The sequence below is a fragment of the Rhizophagus irregularis genome, chromosome 5 (assembly GCF_026210795.1).
Source record: "Rhizophagus irregularis chromosome 5, complete sequence".
Lineage (NCBI taxonomy): Eukaryota > Fungi > Glomeromycota > Glomeromycetes > Glomerales > Glomeraceae > Rhizophagus > Rhizophagus irregularis.
Genome location: NC_089433.1, coordinates 160,613 through 178,021, shown reverse-complemented (window position 1 = coordinate 178,021; position 17,409 = coordinate 160,613). Strand labels below are relative to the sequence as shown.

General features: G+C 24.0%; 1 protein-coding gene across 1 annotated transcript; it reads left to right on the top strand.

Annotated features, from left to right (window-relative positions):
- Positions 1-9,565: 9,565 nt before the first annotated feature.
- Positions 9,566-10,600, top strand: OCT59_024611 (uncharacterized protein; the record flags this gene model as incomplete). Its single annotated transcript, XM_025318167.2, has 1 exon — positions 9,566-10,600. One exon carries the CDS (start codon positions 9,566-9,568, stop codon positions 10,598-10,600), a length of 1,035 nt encoding a protein of 344 aa, XP_025176760.1.
- Between the last annotated feature and the right edge of the window lie 6,809 nt (positions 10,601-17,409).

The following is a 17,409-nucleotide window of genomic DNA, read 5'->3' as shown; positions in this document are numbered from 1 at the left end:
TTGTTGAACAGGCAAAAAATTGAAGGAAATGAAAAAGGATTCTGGTTCGATTAAATAATTAATTCAAAAAATAAAAAATTATTGTTTGAAGAGCCATTATAGTTATTATTATGATAGATTTGATTTGAATCAATGATGATTGAGTTTGATTCATCACTATAATTCACAGTATGATCTATTGAAGCCTAGTCTAACGAGTAACGACCCATTCTCGTAATTCTTAGTTTACTAGTTTCGTACGTTGTTTTGACGCTACAAGTGTTTGACGCTACAAAGTAACGTTAAATTATTCGTCGTTGTATTCTTGTTTTTCGTATGTTGATTTTTGTTCTTGTACAAATTCTCATCGCCACCTAAAGAAATTTGAAATTTTGTATGGTAATCATTTTTTAGTATATTTATTGTATAAATAATAATACACTACTAGTAAATTTCTATAATACTTGGTCTGAAGTCTGAACCTCTCGTTAATCGATTAACGATTTATAATTCTTTTGTTAATCAATTCTTTTATTCGATCAATTGATATGAGATTTTCGTTTTGGAGTTTCCTGTTGAATTGGATGGTCAACTTGTTTGAATTTTATTTGATTGGTCAAGATAATTTTTTTTTTTGAATTTTTTTTGTAAAGTAAATTATCGTAAATTATCCATTAACCGTTAATTAACTATAGTCCATCAAAAATTCATATAAATAAATAAAAGAAGAAAAAAATACCTTCAAATTATATTAATAGAATTCATCCTATTTAGGTTATATAGATTAACAGTTTTTACCCAAATAAAGATTCTTAAAATTGATGATTAAAACGCCAAAAGGAAATTGATTTAAAATAAATATTTTACCTTTCAAAGTAAGGTTATCATCTATGGCCTGATATTTAATTACGCCATTTTAATCTGGTGGTTTTGCGTAATTACCGTAATAGAAGAAATACCTTTTTTTAACTGTGAACCAGCAAAAAAGTTCATAATATCCCAAATTTTCATCAAAATTTATTATAATTTGCAAAACTAATTGTGTTTGCACCCAAATTTTGAAAATATAATACCTGAAGATACTAAATTTCGATATTAAGTTGGGATATTAAGTTGGGATATTAAATTTATTAAATTGCGGATACTAAATTTTGCCAAATTGCGATATAAAGTTAAAGTTGTGATATTAAAATTGCGATTACTAAATTGTGATATTAAAATTGCAACCAACAAAAAATGAAAATGAAAATTTTATGTATATACCATTACGGCTACTATTACGGTTTTCCTTCGTTATCGATATCGAAATGACGAAAAAGTTTCGACAATTTGCCAACGTTACCTAAATTTGGGGATCCGCCAAATATATATATCGTTTATTTTTAGATATCAAAAAACTGTATTAACTAGTTAAACATTAGCTCAGAAATGTATGACCAAATTGATAAAAATGTATAATAAGTGAAAAATTTAAATCATACCGGCCAAAACTATATCATGATTTATAATTTGTACGGCCAGTTTATTCATGCAAGATTGCAGTGATACAATAAATAAATAGTAAGGCGTAAATCTGATTCCTTTTTGTTCGTTTAAATAAGTAAATAATGCGAAAGTTAATAATTTGAGAATACATGTATAATTAATAATTTTCATATGAATCATATTCATATCATTCTTTCGTATTATTTTAAATATTCATAAAATTTTAAAATTTTACGAAAGGTAAGGTTGATTTTAGTTACTTCCTTCAAAATTCAAAGTTTTCACATAGTAACAAAGTTCACAAAAAAAAAATACGAACCTAAGTATTAAAAGGTAAGTAAATAAATAAATAACCAAATCTTAGAGTTTTTACATACCATTGGAAAGATATAACAAAATTCCATAATAATGTTCAATTAAAATTTTTCATCCACTCACATTTGAATTAGGATTCGTATATAGCATGTATATAAAAGGTATTTTTGATTTTAATTTCTTGAAATAATTGTAAATAATTGTTCAAATTAACCGGTCAAATTCGTCAAGACTCGAGAAAACTTCCAGTTCGTGTGGATCTTATCTCAACATCCATCACTCGCAAATGATGATAACGAGGAATACCATCGTGAATTCAGCGTATTATGAAATTTCATTCCGCTTTTATTCCCGAGAACAGGTTTCATTATCTTCATTTCCCAAGTTTTACAATCACAAAAGATAGCAAATCACTACAAAAAAAAAAAATTGAAATTAAAAGATTACTAATATACAATTCATGCATTTAATAGGTAGAAATCCTGGATTCTTTGAATAATGAAAAAGAAATTTTTCGAAAAAAAAGTAATTTTCAAAAAGTTATCAAGGGGGATGAAATTTTGACACAAAAGATCAAACCTTTACACAATTTCAAAATCTTACACAATTTGAGACTAAATGATTTCAAAATATAATTGAATTCATTCCAAAGTACAATTGAATTTGTATTTTACTAAAATATAAGATTAAAAAAATTTTTTTAACAAAGAATAACAAAGACCAAAAAATTTTCTTTGTCTTTATTATAACTAATTTTAAAAATTATTACCTTAACTATCAAATTGTTTATTAAAAATCTGATTGACGATCGATATTATGTAATTTCGGAATATTTCTTTCAATTTCGATAATCTTATGTTCTTTCAAATAACCATAGTAAACTCACGAAGATTTAATAATAATTCGAATCTCGGTTGAAATCAAGTTTACGGAAATTTATCTAATAATGTAGAAAATTTAAAAGCATTCAAAAGAAAACAGTGGTTTAACTCGTACACAGTGCAATAACTACCGTACATACAGTATATAACATGGTAAGATTTCAATCGAAATATCGAAATGATGCTACGAAAAACCGCACGTCACAAAAGATAAAAGTTTTACAATCACAAAAGATAGCAAATCACTACAAAAAAAAAAATTGAAATTAAAGATTACTAATATACAATTCATGCATTTAATAGGTAGAAATCCTGGATTCTTTGAATAATGAAAAAGAAATTTTTCGAAAAAAAAGTAATTTATCAAGAGGGATGAAATTTTGACACAAAAAAGATCAAAACTTTACACAATTTCAAAATCTTACACAATTTGAGACTAAATGATTTCAAAATATAATTGAATTCATTCCAAAGTACAATTGAATTTGTATTTTACTAAAATATAAGATTAAAAAAATTTTTTTAACAAAGAATAACAAAGAGCAAAAAATTTTCTTTGTCTTTATTATAACTAATTTTAAAAATTATTACCTTAACTATCAAATTGTTTATTAAAAATCTGATTGACGATCGATATTATGTAATTTCGGAATATTTCTTTCAATTTCGATAATCTTATGTTCTTTCAAATAACCATAGTAAACTCACGAAGATTTAATAATAATTCGAATCCCGGTTGAAATCAAGTTTACGGAAATTTATCTAATAATGTAGAAAATTTAAAAGCATTCAAAAGAAAACAGTGGTTTAACTCGTACACAGTGCAATAACTACCGTACATACAGTATATAACATGGTAAGATTTCAATCGAAATATCGAAATGATGCTACGAAAAATCGCACGTCACAAAAGATTTCCAACTGGACCAAATGAAGAACGAAAACAAAAAGGTTTATATATATAAAAAAAAGGAAGAAGAATGAAAGAATGAAAAGTATATCTATATCCCACTTGATATTTTGATATTTGATAGTTATTTAAGATATGTGATTCGTATTCACAGAATAGTCAGATGTCAGAATATGTAAAACACAAATAATACAAATTTTTTTCAAAAGTTGATAATTGCAAAGTTAAAAGAGTATGAATTTTTTTTTTTTTTCAAGGTTGGCAATTACAAAAAAAGGTCTTACCCAAAGATACCCTAAGATATCCAGAGATGCCAATAAATTATTGTCTGACAAATCGTACAGACAAAATGTATGTCATACGCCTTATAAAACGTTTCAAATTGTATTTGAAGAAGCTGCAAAATAAATTAATAAATGCGCGGAATAACGGAATAAAATGAAAGAAATTCATTATGAGTAAGAAAAAGTCAATATAAAGTAATTGATTCTTGTCAAATTTGTAACCATGTAAAAAATATGTAAATTAAACGTGATTAAGTTACTGCGGATACCAAGAAAAGAGATTTTGATTGATAAGAAATAAAATATAATTTAATATAATATAAATTTAACTTTTGATCAATTTAGTCTGAAATTATCGGAATTGAATTCCAATTGACATAATCATTGACATCAACTTGAAACATGTATTAAACGTATTAAACGTTAATTGATCGAATTTGGTGAAATATCGGGAGCTGAATTCCGTATTCCATAACAATCTAAACAATCTAAATCTAGGAATAATTATTTTAATTATCACCTTTTGTTACTTAAAATTAATTGTTCCAACATTGTTAACATGATGAAGAGAATATCTAATGTTAGTAAACGTTTATTTGTTGTACATAAATAAATTTTTAATATCAGTTCTCTTTTACAAGAGAATTAAGTGTAATTCTTTTATTATTAGAAAAACCACGGACGCGTCCCATTTGGGATTAACCCATTAAATCAAATAATCATGTTAGGATTAAGGTTTCAAGAGTAATAAATTATTCTTGGCTTTTGTTTCTTTTCTTTTTTCTTTTTTTGATAAAATTATTCTTTAATATCACTTTATAAAAACGCCATTTTTATTATTATTGAATCCATTGAATCTTATTTTTTTTATTTTATTTTTTTTAATAAATAAAATTTTTTTTTTATATATATATATTTTTATTTTATTTTTTCTTGTTTGTTTTCTTGTTTAAAATAAATAATTATTATAATAATGGTAAATAATTGAATATATTATTTTCTCGAAGAAAAATTTGCCCGCTTGCCAAGTGGGCTAGAATAGTCCAAATTTCTTTGTCTTAAATTTTTTCTGTGTAACTACCACTGCAATTATTTAATTTTTTTTTTTTCTATTTCTTTATAATAAAAGTTTCGAATCTTCGGAAAAAATGAAGTGAATTATACAAAAAAGATTCCACTTAAGCAATTAAGATGATTAAGATGTGACCTTATGCATTATACCCGATATTATTAATAGTATATAAGTATATAAGCCGATAAATAAATTAATTAATGAACCTTATATGAATTACTATCCTAATATGAACTATATGAACCTTTTGATTAAAAAAAAAAGGAGATTCAATAATAAAACCAAATGTAAACATGGATGAATAAATTGTGCTTCCGATTAAATGCTTATGATAAACAAAAACGCGACGCGTTTTTAATGCACGCGAGAAATAAAAAAAAAAAAAAATTTTTTTTTATATACTTGAAAATATTATTTAATAGTAATTTAAAAAAGATCACAAAGAAAATTCCAAAAAAAAAACAAAAAAAAAATGATAATTGTTTCTTTTAAAGAATAAGTAAAATAAGTTAGATCAAAAAAAATGAAAACAATATTAAAACTTTGTTTAAAAAAATATATATATATGTAATTATTATATTAAAAAAAATAAAATACGAAACACAAAGAATATTTTTTTGAAACTTTTGAAACTTTTATATTTCCTTTTGAAAGAATTCATTTAAGTACACGTAACCAATTTTTCTGCATCGAAACATCAAAACATTCAAACACTAAACTTTTGATATTCAATAGATAATGTATTTAATAAACATCCCACATTTTTTTCTGGAATGTTAAATTTTAATCTTGCCTTTCCACGTAGAATTAACGTTTTTTCGATATAGAAGCTTGGAAAAAAAAAAAACTTTATCGTACTCAATAATCGAAATTTCCTAAAATTATGTCAGCCTTTATCGAAATCTTTGGAATAATCTTCATTGCACAATTATATTATAGAAGAATATCTTCTTTACATTTATGTGTATATATATAAATTTTTTTTTTTTTTCCACAATCTACTTCTATGCTCGTCTAAAAAAAAAGTAATTAAAAATAACAGCAAACAAAAGTACAAATCTATTAATAGATGGTAATTCAACTCCGTTCTATTTTTATTTTTGTTGGTAAAAAACCAACCGATAGACACCGATCGACAGATACGTAACACGTGAAATTATTTTTTTATAATAAAGTAGTAAAGTAGTCTAAATAGCTATCAAAACAAACAAATAATAATTTAATTATGATCATCATTTTACTTTATCAAGGGTATTTTTTTTTCTTTAAAGAATCTTTTTTTTTTTTTTTTTTTTATAAATTTTACTTACTTTGTCTTATGCATATGTTCTTTGTTACCCACAGCTATGAAAAAAAAGAAAAAAGGAATGCTTTTAGGGGGTCATCTGACTAAAATAATTACCTGGTAAAAAATGTGTGTCGTATAAAAACAAATAATTAAGCGATCATTAATATATATTGAAATACTATATATATATATTATATGTATATACATTCCGTATTTTGCTAAGTCATTAAAATTTTTCAATTGAAAGTTCTGTATCGAAGGGGAAAACAATTATGTGATAAAACAGAAAACACAAATGACGGACCACGGACAAAATGACAGACAAAGGTTATATAATATTGTTAATAATATTATTATTATTGAATGAATGAAATTTTTTTTTTTTTTATGATATTCAAAACAAAACAAAAAAAAAAATTTTTTTTTCTTTGGCGGAAAAACCTACTATTATTATTTATGTTTATATTTGTCATCTTCCTCACTACCTCCTATTCCTGGTATTCCCTTTCATATTTTTTTTTTTCTTTCTTCTTTTTCTTCTATGTTAGAAATTATGAAATATTTGGTCAAAAAATATCATTTGATTATTTTTGTCATCCAATTCTAAAGAGAAGTCAACCATCATTTGCAGGTTCATTGCAGCATTTCAATCAGCGGCCATTGCATTGCGTATTAGTAATAGTAAAATAATAATTTTTTATTGGATAATAAATATAATAATAATAATAAAAAGAAAGGATTGTATAAATTATGATGTTCTAAATGGAGTAATATTACTATTCTTCAAACTTCTTAATAAAGAAATTATAAAAAATAAAGTTGCTTCAACGCTTTTTTATTAATTACTATAAATTGCAATAAATAATTTGTCTGGCTAAATTTCAACTTATTAATATTATCGTACTGTGTTGCATATAAAAAATATTAACCGTCGAGTTATGTGAGTTATGTTGGGTCATGCTGGGTTATGTGGGTTATGTGGGTTATGTACAACATATTTATTATCTATATATCAATGATTACTCATGTGATCATGTGCGTGATCACATAATGGACCCTTTCATCTGACCTACTTGTATCATCTTTCTTCAACAATAATAAATTGTCGAAATAATCATTCTTCTGTACTATCATAATCATGCGCATTAATTATTACGACATTATTGCTATTATAAGATGGTTTTATGGTCACTTTGCATGACGTACTTTTGATTCCGAAGTGAGGATGAAATCTCTTTGAAATAATGAAAAAATTTATGACATACATTACATATTTATATTTTATTTGTTATATGTTTTTCTTTATTAATGAAAAAAAAATTTTTATGAAACGCAATCATTATTCCGAAATAAGAGAATCCCTTTGGTTAAAAAAAAAAAAATTCAATAATATTAATAGTCAAACATTAGTCAAAAAATACAGTTTCGGTTTAAAAAAATTGATAAATTCGGTAAATAAGTAAAATAAGTAAATCATTTTAAAACGCATGTCGGAAATGAGGATTCCGGTATAAATGCATCATTTAATTAGACCATGCGTCTTGTTTGTACAATCGATTAATATGGTAAAGAAGATCATTTCATTACATGAGGGATTGGCGTCTGCTTCAAGAATTTTTAATAATAATGATTACATGTAATAATAATGTACAAATTAAAGTTTTCTAACAAGTAAAAATATTATAATAATATATTGAACTGGTCCCTTGATTTACTGCGCATGCGCCATTTAATATATCATAATATATCATGTGAAATTGGTTTCGTTTTTTTTGTAGAATGACGAAAATGTTTGAACTATTTTATTTGAAACAATGAAATAAATTGTTCTTAGTGTCGATCATGTGATATCGAACTAAATTTACTTATATTTCTTGATATCAAAAAAGGCAAACTAGTAAATTTTTTAAACAGAATATCATTGATGAAATTCTATTTTTGGAAAAAAGTCAATTTCACGTTGAAATTTAATGATTTTTTTTAATTAGGTTAATTTTATGTCCAATTTTGATTCTTATAAATTCTAAATATAATTTTTTAAAAATTCTTTTTACCTTTTTACTTATAAATTTACTAAAGTATTAGATGTGCATTTCAGTCTCGAATATTATTAGTTCTAATTATCTTATTAACTAATATGGAAATTTAAAACTTGAAAATTATATGAAATTAAAAATAAATATATATTATATATTCATTATACTTACGGACAAGGATAACCGATTTTGGTTCCTTATACTTAAAATATGGTATATACTTAATATAAGTGTAATACGGACCTTTAAAACCGATAGAAATTTAATGGGTACTTTGGATACGGTATCGTTTCAGTTTACCAGTAATATAAATCACTTAATCACGTACAAAATAAATATAATATCAATATTTTATAATCTTACGTGTTTATAAACTTTTATAAAAGATTTTATTTTAAATCACGGCTATTCCGAATATGTACACATTAATGCATATGATGTGTAAATGTGTGCAAGTTTTCTTAGTAAATTCTTTAAATTCTTTCTTTTCTACTTTTTTTTTTTATCAAACATGATCCCAAGACGCCAATTTTCCGGTTTTCAACGAAAAAAGAAATCTCTTTTATCTTTACCTAAAGAAAAAAAATAAAATAAAATAAAATAAATGAAAGTAAAAAGCAAAATTCTTATCAGATAAAAAAAAAAATAAATTTAGAAACAGTTTCACACGAATTTTTGTTGTTTTTCCGTGAAGAAGTGAAAAAACACATCTTGTGATACTCTTTTGAAAAAAAAATAAATGTATATATTTTTTTTTTTATTTTTTTATTTTTTTTTTTTGCGATTATCATATAAATTAAATAATCAATTCTTATTCTATTGTATATTATTTTGTATATTTTATTTGCATATTAAATTTGCATAAATGAAATTAAATTAAAACTTCTTAATTTATACAGTATTAGGAACTGAGTCAGAAAATCATTCCGATAAATTTTTTAGTATTTTAACTCAGGACAAAGGGACAATAAATAAATTATAAAGTATATATATAATCTTTAATAATCACAATAATCACAATAATCATCATACACTATACCAAATTTAATAATTATGTTTCACAATTGAATACATACATTATTATCAGAAATTTTAAATATAAATAAGGATGAAATTTTTGTTGCAAGGAAAAAAAAAATACCAAATACAAAATTTTCAAATTAGTTCGTTTATAAACTCGATAAATTTTTTTTTTACTCGTTAAAATATAAAAATTTTTAGCTTTAGTTCGTTTATAAACTCGATATTTTTTTTTCTTCTTTTACTCGTTTATACTTTGTTAAATTCGTTCAATCAAAAAAAAATAAAAAAAAAAATGACAAAAATGGGAAAATCCAAAGCCTTTCAAGTTGCCATTGAAGAACTTAGCAAACAACAAAATGGTCTCAACTCCGTCTATCGTCCTTCTTCATTACCAACTTCTTCGGTTTCTTCAACTTCTTCAACAGTTTCTTCTACAAAAAATCATAAATGTATTCCAGAAAATTTAGATTTAGATTGTGTTTATAATCCAAAATACACTGTAACTGAATTGATTAGTACAAGAAGGAAGCCTCGCAAGCAAGTGGTACCTCCGAGACCGCCGAACTCCTACTTTCTGTTCAAGAATTGTTATATGCTTGAACTAAGAAAGTTAGGTTACAGATACGCAATGCCAGACATATGTCGTCAAAGCAAACAATTATGGACCAACATCTCCGCGGAAGTTAAAGAACGCTATGATATCCTCGCATTGCAAGCAGTAATACTTCATCAAGAATTATATCCCGGTTATAGATTTCAGCCAAAGAAAAGACAAATATTTAAATCGCACGTTTTTAGCGAGAATAGTGTAGTTGTTGATAGTTCAATGTTAAATACTTTTAGTGTAACCAATTTTCTAGGAGATACGACGAATAATGATGATAATAATGATTCAATAGAAAACTCAACAAATTTGATAAATTCAAATAACAATAATAATAATAATAATAATAATGGTACAGAACAAAAAATTACACCACAAATACTTTCACCACAAATACTTTCACCACAATTACTTCCATCTCCCCCACAATTAGCTTCACCTCAATTGCTTTCACCCGGGTCTTCTTCATTATCATCATATTCATCATCTTCATCGTCACCAATGCCGGAATTTGTCGAATCACCAGATTTATTTCCACAATGTGTATCAGAAGCTTCTAATGAATTACCATCACCTTTTAATAATCCATTAGATCTTTTGATATATTTTGATAATTATAACAATTTTAATTTAAATAATGGATATCCCGAATATCCACAACAATTTATTTCGTACGAGGATAACCAAAACGCGATCAATAATAACCAACATTATTTACTTTAGAAATAAGATTTTCGTTAAAAATTTACGATATAGAAATTTATAATACGTCGAATTTTAATTTCTTTTTTTTTTATGATTTCTCTTCTTGTTAATATATAGATTTTTTCATTTTCTCCCTTTCGAATTATATATATATATATATATATATATTGTAATAAGTTTTAAGATTATTTCACGATTTTCAAGTTTATTTGTAAATTCTTTTTCGTATTTCGTATTCTTTTTTGGCAAAAGCAAAATCTGTAATATATAAAATAAATCTTTTTTTTTTTTCTTCTGTATTTTTCTTCTTTTTCCTTTATTTTTCTTCTTTTTTTTTATTTCATTTTTTATACATACATTTTTTTTTCATATTTTTATTTTCGTATATAAATTGTATATTTTTTTTTATCATTTACATAAATTGAATTGATCTGGGATTAATTTTTTTTTCTCCAATAAAGACTTTATTCATATTTAATAATAATTTAAAAAAATGGTTCGTTATTCATGTTTATTAATAATTAATATTTTGTTGTTCATGTTTACTATGTTTCATAAAATGTGTTAATTTTTTTAATCTACGGTTATAATAAATAATAATAACCTGTTTTTTAACAGGTTTATATTATTGATTTCGAAGCAAATGAAGAATACTTTTTGGAAAATGATTTGACTGGATATTCAAAATACCCAAAATACTCAAAATACTCAATATACTCAAAATACTCAATATACTCAAAATACTCAATATACTCAAAATGCTAAATATATTCAATATATTCAATATTCAATATATTCGATATTTAATATATTCAATATATTGGTTATTTCAAAAAAATATTTTAAAATATTCAAATTTTGAAACATCAAAATTGATTTTAATTTGTTGCTATAATTACTATAAACATACATAATAAATATAATAAATTTGTTTTATTCGAGGAATATTTTTTTAAAGAATCTTATTTTGGAAATGAAAATTATTTTATTTTTACCAATAAATTATAATTTTAATATGTTGTGTATTTAATTTTAAATTTTTTTTTTTTAAAAAAAAAAAATAATAATAATAATAAAACATCTAATCAATAATAACGCATTACCTTATATTTTTCCTTATTTCCTTATATTAAATGATTATAAATGATTCATTTTTTTCTTTGAAAACCCTTTTTATCCGATCGTTTGTGGCTTTATTTTTATTTTTATTTAAAAAAAAAACCGTTGTGTATATACTGTAGCTGCGTTATATAATTGTGTATAAGTTGTGTATAAGTTGTGTATAGTTAGTTGTGTATAGTTGTGTATAGTTGTATAGTTGTATTATAATAGTTATGTTATATAAAAGTTGTATTATTATCGTTATGTTGTATTGTAATAGTTATGTTATATATAACCGGAGTAGGTTTGATAAATTTTAATTGAGAAAATTGTTTGTCACATAATTTTACTCTTTTTGACTAATTTTTTAATGGTTAATTTAATTCGTACAACAATAAAAAAACAATAACAAATTTTATGAAATTTTTAGCGAAAAAAAAAAAAAATTCCTTCAATTATTCTTTTTTATTTTTAGCCATTTGGCTAAAATTTGATAACAATAAATATTGAAGTTAGTCTCAATTTATTAAGTATTGATTTTTATATACAAAAAAATGTTTTGGTATTAGTTTTCCAATTATAATTTGTTTCCGCCCAAAAAAAAATTTTTTCTAATTTTATTAAAAAATGATGACATCATTTAACTTAAACCATTTCTAAAAAAAAAAAAAAAAAAATTTTATTTTTGAAAAAAAAAAAAAGAAATTGACAGGTTTGAAATAATTTTTTTTGTTACTTACTATATTTTTTTACTGCGTTTATTACTTTAAATTGGAAATTCATTTACAAAAATGAAAAAAATTCTGAAGATCAACCATTTTTTTTGTTATGATCGACAACCTTTTTTTGGGCAGACAATGAGTTTATAAAATTTTCCGAATTTATTAAAATGATTTGTTGATATTTTCGGATCAAGAATTAAGATTTATAAACTTAATTTCCAAAAATGAATTGGTCTGAAATTTATTTTTTACTCTTTAATTTTAAAAATAGATCCTTTTTTCTTAAAAAAAAAAAAAAAATCCCTCTGACCTTCATGCGGGAAACTACGGAATACATGTTCCGGAATCTACTACTAAAAAAAAAATCTGATTTATTTTAATGAATTGAAAATTATTTGATCAATGATTTTAGCAAATTCTCTTTTCTTTGTTAAAAAAAAAAAATAATAAATAAATATTATAAAACAATATAAAGATAACAATAAGAGATAATCATCTGATTAAAATTTTTAATTTTTTCAATGAAAAAAGGAGAAAAAATACCGACGCCCGCTAAGAACGCTAAGAAAGCTTCACGTGATCTTAAATGTTGTCATGTTTTTTCATTCTCGTGTTAAGGTTTTTTTTTTGTTTGTAGATCTTTCCCGGAATTAAATTACCCAGCCCAATATGTCATTGTGCGCAGCAAATTAATCAAAAATTGGTTGTTTTCTATTTCTAGAAAACTAAACCGGAATAGGATATTGATATTTTCTCTTTTTCGGAAATGCAGCAATTTAAGTTTTTTGATTTTTTCCATTGTTTTACAAACAGGAAATGATCGTTAAAAATTGAATTCAAATTGGTTTTTTTTTTAAAATTTTTTTAATTCTATTTTATTGGTTCTTTGGAGTATTAATTCCGTCTTGGGGCTTTGATTATTATAACAATCGTTAACTTGTTAATTTAATGGATGATAGAATTTCTTTCTTACTAAAATGTGATGTTATGAAAAATAAGATAAAAAGTAACGGTAATCTTTCACTGGCAATCCTCACGTCAATCCTCACGGTTATCTTTTTTTTTGTAAAATAAATTTCCAAAAACGGTAATAAAATTGATCAACATCCCATAGAACAATTAGATAGAAATTTCCATAGTACAACAAATTTTATTACACCTGGTTTTTTTTTTTTACCAGGTAAAATAAATTAAATATAGAAAAAAAAATGAAAAAAATTTGTTTTGTAGTGAATTAGATAATAAGCACATCATATTTCCTGATTATCACGATTTTTTTAATTTTTTTTTTTCACGTGGATTTTCTCGTGCGTTTCTTTTTAGAAAAAAAACTTGGTTTAAGCGGTATTTTTATGCATTTCTTGGCAGAAAAAAAAAAAAAAAAAATAATAAATAAATTAATTGTTTTTTTTACATGTAAACATAACAAAGTTTTTTCAATACAATGTTCTAACCTAAATTACTTTTGATTTAGGGAAATTTTTTTTTTTTTTTTCTCCTGTAATTATCTCCTGTAATTATGTAATCTTCATAATTATGAATAATTATGATTATATAAAAAAATTGTAATTATGATATAATCAAATTCTTGAAACTTTTTAATGATAAAAAGTGGAAATAATACAATGGAGGTTTATCAAAGAATTTTTTATGATAGAAATTTGAGAATTCATTAATGGAATTTTCACGTTTTTTCTGGACTCCTTCAATAATGTTTCACATTTAAAATTGTCTATGAGGATTTTTTTATGAGAAAATTCTTGGAAATTTTAATCTGAAACATTTTGAAAGCATGTGTACGGAAAACGCGGAAATCTTTTTTTTTTTTTTGTATGACATTAGATGATCGTTGAAAAAAATAATTAAATTGCTTGCATTTTTTGCATTCCGATCGGAATTCCCGGTCGATCCCGGAAATTAACTTAAAAAATAAAAATAAATGTTGTAAACCGTATACGATACTTTGTTTTTATTAATTTTTTTACGTGGCTTTTTTTTTTAAAATAGTTTGATTATTTTTTATCTCAAATAATTTAGGAATTTTTCATTGTAAGTATTTTTTTTTAAAAAAAAAAAGCTGCGTAAGCTGCGCATGTGAAACACGCCAATTAAGCATGAACGAATAACCATTTCACATGATTTCTTCGGGTCCCAATTAGGAAATGTTTTCATTGTACATATGAAAAAATTATGAGAAGCGAACTATATCACGTGATTCATATTGTTACCCTTTTATTTTTAAAAAAGAATTAATTAAGTATTTTTTCATTGTTAAAAGGTATAACTAATATGATACAAATCAACTGCGCTCGTACAACGCTAACCAAATTCATCCTAATAATTGATATTCTTAGCGCTACTCATTTCAGCCTTAACCGAATATTGCTGTGCCACAATCTATTTAAAGTAATACATATTTCATATAATTTTTTTATAGTAGTATATTTTTCTTGATAAAGTTTAGGTTATGATGATAAATTTTTTTTTTAAAAAAAAAAAGATAAAAAGGTAACGGAACGGATGATTTTAGCAATTCAATTCCTTTCGATGAAAATAAAGTAAATATTCAAATATTATATAAAATATATATTTTTATTATATATATATAATATTTATATATTATATATTTATATATGTACATGGTTCATCTTATCAAAGTTTTTTTATATTGTTCATTTTATGGATATGTTAAATCCTTATTGGTACATATACGGCGTTAATTCTCCGTAATGGTGTTTACCGCATCGTGATCTTTAGAGTAAAGTTTCACCGTATATGTACATATATATTCTTTTATTCTTTCAGGTTTTTTTTCCCACTTCATTAAAAAAAAAATTTATAATAAAGGATGTATATTTTAGATTATCACGTAACATATAACCTGTACATAATTTTTTTTCTTACTTGACATATTTATATTAAAACGTTTCAAAAACAAAAAAGATCAAATCATTTTGACGGCATTTATTTATATCATAAATTGAGAATGAGGTAATTAATATCAAATTCACCCTACATTTCCATGTTTCGCGAAACAAATAACCTAAAGGAAATGGAAAAAAATTAACTATAATAAGATGTTCATTTAAAAATGTTGCTCACTTAAATATTTGAGATGCGCCATAGCGCGTTAAAAATCAAGATTCATTAATTATCACTTTGATTGAAAAAAATTTTTTTTTTACTTTATAAAACTTTATAATCTCCGGAATCTCCGAAAAACTTTGTACATTTGGCGTGAAATGTCTTTTTTTGTATTATTTATATGCGATATTCACATACGCGATCATATTTTTATGTAATTCATGCACCAATCAAATTTATTCAGTTGATTGAATTTAGTATCCTTTGTTCTTTTACAGTCAATAACAAGTTTTTAAAGTTTCTTTCTCGTGTGAAGGTGTTGAACGTTTTTGAATGATTCACATTATTAGATAAACTAAATGGGATGAAACGCGTTAAACATTACTCCCATTTTAATTCATTATAATATCTTCTCCTGAGAAAAGAATGCAATCTCGAAACAACATATAAAAAAAAAAAAAAAATTTTTTTTTTATTTTAACACTTTTTTAATTTAAATTTTTTTTTTATTTTGAATTTTTCTTTTTTTTTTCTATTGTTATTATAAAAAATTTTTTATAAAGATTTTTAAAAGATTTTTCCCGCTAATCACGTGATATTGTGTTCTTTATTTTCCTAAAATAGTACGTCCAATTTTATTTTACCGAATAATTTTCCAAAACCAATATTTTGTACTATGACAAATGTATTATTTTTATTCTTTTATTCTCATTTTCTTTCTTACTTTTTTTTTTTAAAAAAAAATTTTATCAAACTAATTTAATATAAAGAAAATTAAGTTCTTAGTTTCTTTACGCCGCTTGACGAAACTTTTATTCAAAACCAAGTTGCCAAGATAAAGCGACTAATCATTCAAGTGTCAATGCTGAGAAGCTAATAATAACAAATAAACAAAATTGGTTTGGCCAAGATTTGAACGACCAAGCCAAAAGCGGCCAAGTAAGTTAACCAAAATTATTCGCCATGACGGAATGCCAACAAATAACTTGAGTGAAGAGGAAGAGACATTGTAACATTGTGCGTATTAGTTTATCAAGGGTTGAGAAGTGGATGGTATTTGAAATCACGAAATCCCGACTAGTTAATAATGAGGACCAATGTTTCAAGAGGTATGTTAGTGGTGGGTTTGTCATTTTTTCAATTTTAATAATAATAATAATAATAATAATAATAGTTACTACTACTACTACTACTACTATTATTATTATTATTATTACTACTACTATTATTACTACTATTATTACTACTACTACTATTACTACTACTATTATTACTACTACTATTATTACTACTACTATTATTACTACTACTATTATTACTACTATTACTATTATTATTATTATTATTATTTATTACTATTAATTAATATAATTTATTCTTAAAATTTGTCAATCTCTTTGCAGGATTTTTTAAGATTATCATTTTTTATTGATCATAAGAATGTAAATCACAATGTTATGTTAACCAAAAGATCAACAATTCAATCGTGAACATTTATGATATCAAATGATTAGATACCAATAGTGGAAATGATTCCAATAGTGGAAATAATATCAATAGTGGAAATGATACCAATAGTGGAAATGAAACCAAATAGTGGAAATACTATAAATACTATAATTCTACAGAGACTTGCATTATACATTCAATATCACAGCGGAAAATTTAATAATTTGGTTGGTGTACCAGTAAACAAACCAAAAATAGGCATTTATAGAAATTATGGCAGAAAATATTAAAAGGCTAGACCAAAGATGTTGCTAAACCAGTTAAAATTGTAAAAATGTAAAGGTAAGGTAAATCCCTAAATGTTATTCGTCATTTCGTCTTAAACTCTAAAGTCTAAATTCAATTTATATTATGACCTTTATGGGTCGTTAGAGCAATAGCCAATAGGTAATATAATTTGTTGCAGATCAA